Source organism: Fukomys damarensis, unplaced genomic scaffold (genome assembly GCF_012274545.1).
Source record: "Fukomys damarensis isolate Sample0158 unplaced genomic scaffold, DMR_v1.0_HiC HiC_scaffold_38, whole genome shotgun sequence".
Taxonomy (NCBI): Eukaryota; Metazoa; Chordata; class Mammalia; order Rodentia; family Bathyergidae; genus Fukomys; species Fukomys damarensis.
Genome location: NW_022900950.1, coordinates 51,034,170 through 51,040,991, shown reverse-complemented (window position 1 = coordinate 51,040,991; position 6,822 = coordinate 51,034,170). Strand labels below are relative to the sequence as shown.

The 6,822-nt window shown below is 40.5% G+C and overlaps 1 protein-coding gene and 1 non-coding gene across 2 annotated transcripts in view; both read right to left on the bottom strand.

Annotated features, from left to right (window-relative positions):
- Nucleotides 1-3,472: 3,472 nt before the first annotated feature.
- Tpt1 (tumor protein, translationally-controlled 1) overlaps nucleotides 3,473-6,822 on the bottom strand; it is a 3,790-nt gene continuing 440 nt past the window's right edge. Inside the window, exons 2-6 of the mRNA XM_010637044.3 lie at nucleotides 6,749-6,822; nucleotides 6,061-6,251; nucleotides 5,586-5,691; nucleotides 4,707-4,823; nucleotides 3,473-3,847 (exon numbers count right to left, since the gene is read on the bottom strand). Of these exons, the coding sequence (XP_010635346.1) occupies nucleotides 3,845-3,847; nucleotides 4,707-4,823; nucleotides 5,586-5,691; nucleotides 6,061-6,251; nucleotides 6,749-6,822 (491 nt within the window). The 3' untranslated portion in view covers nucleotides 3,473-3,844. The remainder of the gene's footprint in view (nucleotides 3,848-4,706; nucleotides 4,824-5,585; nucleotides 5,692-6,060; nucleotides 6,252-6,748) is intronic.
- On the bottom strand, nucleotides 3,915-4,041 carry LOC117284667. The gene has a single exon (XR_004515758.1). It is a non-coding gene; the product is annotated as a small nucleolar RNA SNORA31 (small nucleolar RNA).

The following is a 6,822-nucleotide window of genomic DNA, read 5'->3' as shown; positions in this document are numbered from 1 at the left end:
TCCATTTTCTATCAGCTAAGGCTGCTCCACACCATATGTACACCCATGTAATGCGTTTTACTTTCCTCATTGCTTGGACAAAATACCCAACACTCCCAAGTTAAAAGAGGAAAGGTTTATTTTGACTCAGTGGCCAGCTCCAAGGCAGAGTGGCATGGTAAAGGGGCACCGTAAAGGAGAGACAGTTCATGGCAGGGGAGAAAGCAGCAAGCAGCAGCATTGAGCCTCTTTCCCTTTTCTATTCAGGTTACAAGACTATTGGTTGGTGCACCCACTCCCAGGGTGGAATTCCCATTATCAACACCTAGAACTATGCTAAATTAATCAGTGGACTAATTTAGCTATCACACACCTTTAATCCATCTCCACACATCTGAGACTCAGCCACCTCTGAAAAGTCCCACCTATGAGCACAGGAAGGCTTGGGGGAACATCACCAAGTGTAACAACCTCAAAGGATGGCTTAATTTTTTTCAAGTTGGTTGAGGTTTGTGACTGCCCTTTTTGCAATTTTACAGTAATTGCTATCACCAGTTTAGCTTATGGTGAATTATTGGCTAACTTGAGTTTGGAATAATAGAAGTTATAACAACCCCAATCTAGTGATATAACTTTTTTTGTGTGTGTGGTACTGGGGATTGAACTCAGGTCCTTGTGCTTGTGAGGCAGGCCACCCAACTGCTGAGCTAAATGCCCGGCCCTAGTGATATAACTTTTAAGAAAAATTCCTAATGACTCAAATGAGTCTTTCACATACCTTTTGTTTACTAAGCAGATACAATGGCACTTGTACTATAACATTTCATGGGCCATGTGCTGACTATGCATGTGCTGTCCTTGAGCCCATTTTAAGTAAGTTTTCTACCCACTACCGAAATCTGAGTTATCAAACTTTCCACTCTTAGCACTCATCCTATGTGACCTGTCCCAAAATATGCTCTCATCCAACCTCTAGGAGGCCCTCCCCTAGCTCTTTTTAAATCATCTTTGCTGGTTCATCACATCTACCAATCTCTATATTGGAGGACTCATCTCTCCTCAAAGTGATCCTATCCAGTGTTGTGACTTCACTTATCATCCACTGAGATTTTCCCACTAAGTTGTGTCCTGTAGTTTAAAAGCCTCTGTTCTCCTCCACTCAAATCCTAAATGCCTATTCAATTCACTTGAATGAAGGATAGTATTTCAGATAAAACCTAAAACCCAAATTAAAGCATCTTGTCTTTTCATCTCCATGTTAGCTCCTTTTTCAAAGATCAGGCCAAAATACTTGGTCGGTCATTACACTTAAATCCAGCCTGTCCCCTTTCACCTAACCCACAAGTACATCCTATTGACTCTACATTTATTTTTTGGTGCCAGGGATCAAACTCGGTTGGGGCCTTGTGCTTGTGAGGCAGGTGGCAGCGCCCCTGAGCTAAATCCCCGAACCCAACCATACCTTTATTTCCAACTACCTCTACCACCACCATTTCTCATCTAAAAGTAGTTAAATACATACAATATACTCTATGCTTTTTACCCTGCTACCCAGTAACCAAAGTGATCCTTTAAAACATGAAGTTGTCATGTAACTCTTCAGCTCTTTTTTCCCTGTGCAATCATATTTCTCTACCTCAACTTCTTCCTTTGCCTTCTTGGGTCAGGACAACCACCTTGTTCCCAGATGTGTTCTCCTGCCCTATAATGGTCTGCTCCCAGATAGCCACATGGCCTACTTCCATATTTCCATTTGTAACCAGATGGCAAGTTAGAGACCTTGTCCTTCCACTCTGAAAGTTGTTCTTCTACTGTTCTCTACACATGCTACAAAGCCCAGAGCCCATAACCTCCTATAGCCCATGCCTCTATTAAGCGTTCCATCAAGTCTTGATTCAAAGTGACATGTACCTGCATGTACAGACACACACATCACTTGTTAGTCTTCTCAAAATACCTCCATCTCTTATGTATAACCAGAAAAAGATCCAAAATAAGCAGTTTTAGACAACTATCTGAATTCAAGGCTTTATCATGAATTACAATGGTTTGTCATTTCTGAAAGACAATAAAATGCAATGTACAAACCTACACTGGATCGGGATGGGGAGGTGAGCAGCTACAGCTGTAAACAGTGGTGCTACATGTGTGGAATCCTATTAGGACAGGTAAGGCAGGGAAGCAAATTCCAGGACAGCCTGAAATATATAGCAAGACAGTCTCAAAGACAAAACATTGCAGATAATCAGGGAAATGGAGATTTCTAGATTTGAAAATCTTCTAAGTTGAGATAGGACAGCCAAGCTCACCTTTCCAATAAAGCCCTTGCTGCCCATATTTCCTCTCAAGACTTTTTCAGGGCTAGTCTATTAGCTGGGTTTCAATTTACATGCTATTTCAAGGCCTTCCCCAGAGTCAGGTTGTTTGGTTTTGACAGAACTGACTACTATCTGAAAATTTTCTTGCTGGTATGTCTGAGCCAGCAAGTTGCCTCCCAGAACAAGGTAACACATTTCTCTTCATTTTAGTCACAAATTACAATGCTTAACTGCCGATTTAAATCTCTACCTAGTACAGTACTTGGGTTGCTTTCACTCATTAGCTGAGGACTCTACTAACCTAATAGCTGCCTGAACACCAAGACCACACTATGAACTTTGAAGTCACCAGGGCAAATACAATTGCTAATCACTGGGATCACATGGCCTAATTAGTAGCCCAAAGAAAGGGATGGGAATGTGGTGCATTCAGTAGAACGATTGGTACAAGAGGCACTGGAATTAGTCCCCAGTACTGCAAAATATATTAGACACACATTTCTCATCAATCCTGGCTGCCAAAATCAGAAAGCACAAGGCCATTTTTCTTAACAGCAGAAAGTTAACTTTTCCAGGTCTGTCAAACAAGTGCATTTCACTTTCATTTATACTCACAGCCTTTTGGACAATATGCTTTTTCTCCTCTGCCTAACAGATATCCCACCATTGCATCCTTATCTTTTAAAGCAGAGGCTGGCAATCTTCCATGGTTATTCTAGGACTTGTAGGCCTATCACACTCTGCTTCTGCAATATGAAAAGCCAGAGTCAAACCACGTTAATGAGTATGGCAGTATTCCAAAAAACTGAAAAATTCAAATTTCATGTCATATGAAGCACTCTTCTGATTTACTCCCAGCCATTTAAACACTATGGCCACCTCAGCTGTACATGAGAGGTGGCAGAATGGGCTTGTTTGCCAACCCCCATTCTGATTACTAGGGAGTTTGACATCCACTCCAGACTTGGTTCTACTTGTCTTACATTAAATAAGCTCAGACAATACTTTTGTTTCCAATTGAGTTAGTCTTTTTATTCTTTTGGCAAGCTCTTCCAGGGTTAACTACTTCCACTGTACGTGATGAAATACATAAGGCTCCACTTCAAATGTTGGCACTGCTACAAGCATGGTCTTTTCCCCTTCACTGCAACTCAGAATTAAAACTTTGATTCTTGTTTTATATTCCATTCCCAGTAGTATCCACTGCAGAAGTTATCTGAAGACAGTCTTAAGCTTTCTAGCAGTGGTCTGTGACCAGTCTCTATCTTCTCCACGAACACTACGATGGATTTAGTTTATACATGTGTTAAACTAAGAGGCATTGTCTCAAATGAGTTTAAATGCACTTTATTTTTAGACAACCTACATGACATGTTTTGTTTTTTTCCCTAAAAAAACAATGCCTCCACTCCAAATAAACCACGGTCAAAATAAACGAAGTGTTCAAGATGACATCAGTCCCATTTGTCTAAAATCCTGGTGTTGTGTGGATGACAAGCAGCAGCCAGTTATGGCAAGTGATAGATCCAAGGTAACCGCCAAATCCATTACTGTAAAAACAAGGGGAAGATTACATTAACATTTTTCCCAATTAAGAGACTAAACTTTGTACCATAAAAATGTACTCCCTAATTCAATCTGGGCTGCCATAAAGACAGACAGAAAGCGCAGGGATTATTTCCTTTAGCATCCTAGTGCAAACCTAAAGAACAACAAATTGTTCAAGGTCTATCAGTGGATGCAGGACATCCATACCAAGTCAGAGGTAGAGCATTCTCCACAAGTTTTATCTTGCATCAGGTTCTACCAACAAAAACTTTAGACACTGGCTGAATAACTTTCTAACTTACGCAGAAGGCTCTAAGGCCAGGATAAGTGCCTTTGTTTTCACACAGCCTGCAGCAGACTGACATTCACTTTTACTGAATATATTTAGTTTTACTAAAATAATTTGCATCAGTTAGCTGTAGTAGCCGCTAAATGTCCTAAAGCCTTTAATAATCAGCTGCCAACTACCAATAAATCTAAGTTAAAAAAAAAAAAAAATCTTTTGAATTATGTAAGATGTGGTAAAACAGGAAAAATGAAAATAAGGCCAAATCTACTGGGGGTGTGTGTGTGATTCAATGTAGATTGCTATTTCCGATCTTCAGTTCAGTATTTATACCATTCTTTACACCATCTACTCAGTGTTCTATAGATAACCAAGATGGATTTTTATATTGTAAGAGGCTCTCACATGTTAATTACAATTCTCTTTAGACCTCCATAATAGAAACAAAAAGCCACAAAAAATGAGATGCCATGTTTAAAAACCACCCTGGTTACTACCCTAGTGGCACAAAACAATCATGGCTAAAACACCTCTATTTTTACATTATTTATTTCAACCCACTTCCTGATACTTACACATTTTTCCATTTCTAAACCATCCTTAAAGAAAATCATAAATGGGGTCACACCATCCTCACGGTAGTCCAGGAGAGCAACCATGCCATCTGGATTCATGTTTGCACCAATAAAAAACTTGGGAAACAAATACTATAATTAGACCATTATATTGAAATACATATCTTAGAGCAAACAAAGGAATCAGAACACGCACACACAATCAAGAAATTTCAGCAAGTACAAGCTCTGATGCCTAAGATAAATGGTCACTCAACCACCAATTCAGTTTTATAAAGCATCAGTAACAACCAATAGTAACAGTACATCGGAACAACACTTTAGGATTTCTAGACATTTTCATTTTCTCAACCCCACATTTCCAAACCCTACTTGCTTACATATCTAACACTGGGAACAAAAAGCTGTCAGTAAGTACACGGGGAAGAAATCTTACAGGTAAGAGATACAATAAAATTAGAAAAATGAAAAGCAAGATTGTGATATGAAGTTAATAAAAAATCAAATCTTATAGGTAAGGGGAGGTGACTTAAGTTTTCCTAACACTTAAATGTTAGGACTACCAAGCAGCTCAGATGTAGCAGAAACACCAGGGGCAAGCAAGACACAGAATTGTAAACAAAGCTGGGATACTAGGAAGTTAAGCAATCCAAGAGATGGAAGAACTGAGAACTGTCATTTGAAGCCAGCCAGCATTCTTTAAAAATCAAAAGACAAGATCTAGGAACACTTAAGAGCAGCAGACTACATTCTACTCCTAGACTCCAGTTGAGTCTATAAAGCCACAACTTAATTACAGATGATTAATTGACAGACAAAGCTTTTATTCTTATAGCTAAAGAAACTGTAATCCTTTGATCCAAATACTAAAATATTTACCTGATAGTTTTTGAAATTAGCAAGGATGTGCTTGATTTGTTCTGCAGCCCCTGTCATAAAAGGTTTTACTCTTTCTGGTCTTTGTTCTTCAAGTTTGCCTTTGATTCTAAAACAGTATTTTGTTAACCGGTTACTAAAGTATTAGATTCTGAGCAAAGTCAATTTTTTCAGCTAAGTAAAAAAATACAAGCCGCCAACTTTTAACTAGCTGTCAATGAGCAGAATAATATGGCACAATGAGGATATAGTTACTATTTCACAGAATTGATCTTTCAAGATCTTTTACAATCCCAAATATCATAACCAGACTGCACGCTCCAGTATGCTCATGTCAGATTACTGGCTGAAAAGCAACTATCTCTAGGTTAAATAAAAAGTACACCCTTTCCCAAGAACTTCTCCTAGAACTAAACATGCCAATCTCCAAATCCTCTAAGAGCCTAGAAATCAGCTAGGAATTGCCAATGTCACTTACGATTTCATATAATCTTTGATGTACTTCTTGTAGGCCTCTTTTGTGAAGCTGGTTTCCTGCAAGTGATGGTTCATGACAATATCAACACCAGTGACTACTGTGCTTTCGGTACCTTCGCCGTCGGGGCCTTCAGCGGAGGCATTTCCACCAATGAGCGAGTCATCAATGTTACCCTCCGTTCTACTGACCATCTGTAGTAAGAAAAAGTAGTTTACTTGAGGAAAAAAAGCCTCCAAAATATTTCCTGCACTGGCAATTTATATTCGGTATCGTTTTGGTCAAATATTTAGTTCTTGTTGAAAACCAGTTTTCCCAGAAACAATCTGGCCCAACAATAACTAACTGTTGACCCCAACAAAAATGAGGCCACTTTACAACGTAGTGGAAGCCGTTCACAGTTATGGGCCTCGGGTTGTCACAGGTTAAGTAACCACAGGGCACACATTGTTTGGGGATCTAACCCCGGGACGTGTCCTGGTCAGCTCGTAAGGAGGATGGGCGCCGAGGCGAAGGACCTATTTCCAGCCTCCGCTCCGCCTCCACTTTTCTAGAAAAACCTAACCCGATGTGCGTCTCCTCCGCCAGGAGGCCGCGGAAAGGATTGCACAACCTCGGGCGGGGGAGCGGCGGAAACCCGAGCCCGCCTGCTTGGCCCTGCCTCCCCGACGCGGCGCTCCGACCGACTCACCTTGCCCTCCACCTCCAGGCACAGCCCGCCCGCGATCTCCCGGATCTTGTAAATGTCGGAGAACATCTCATCGT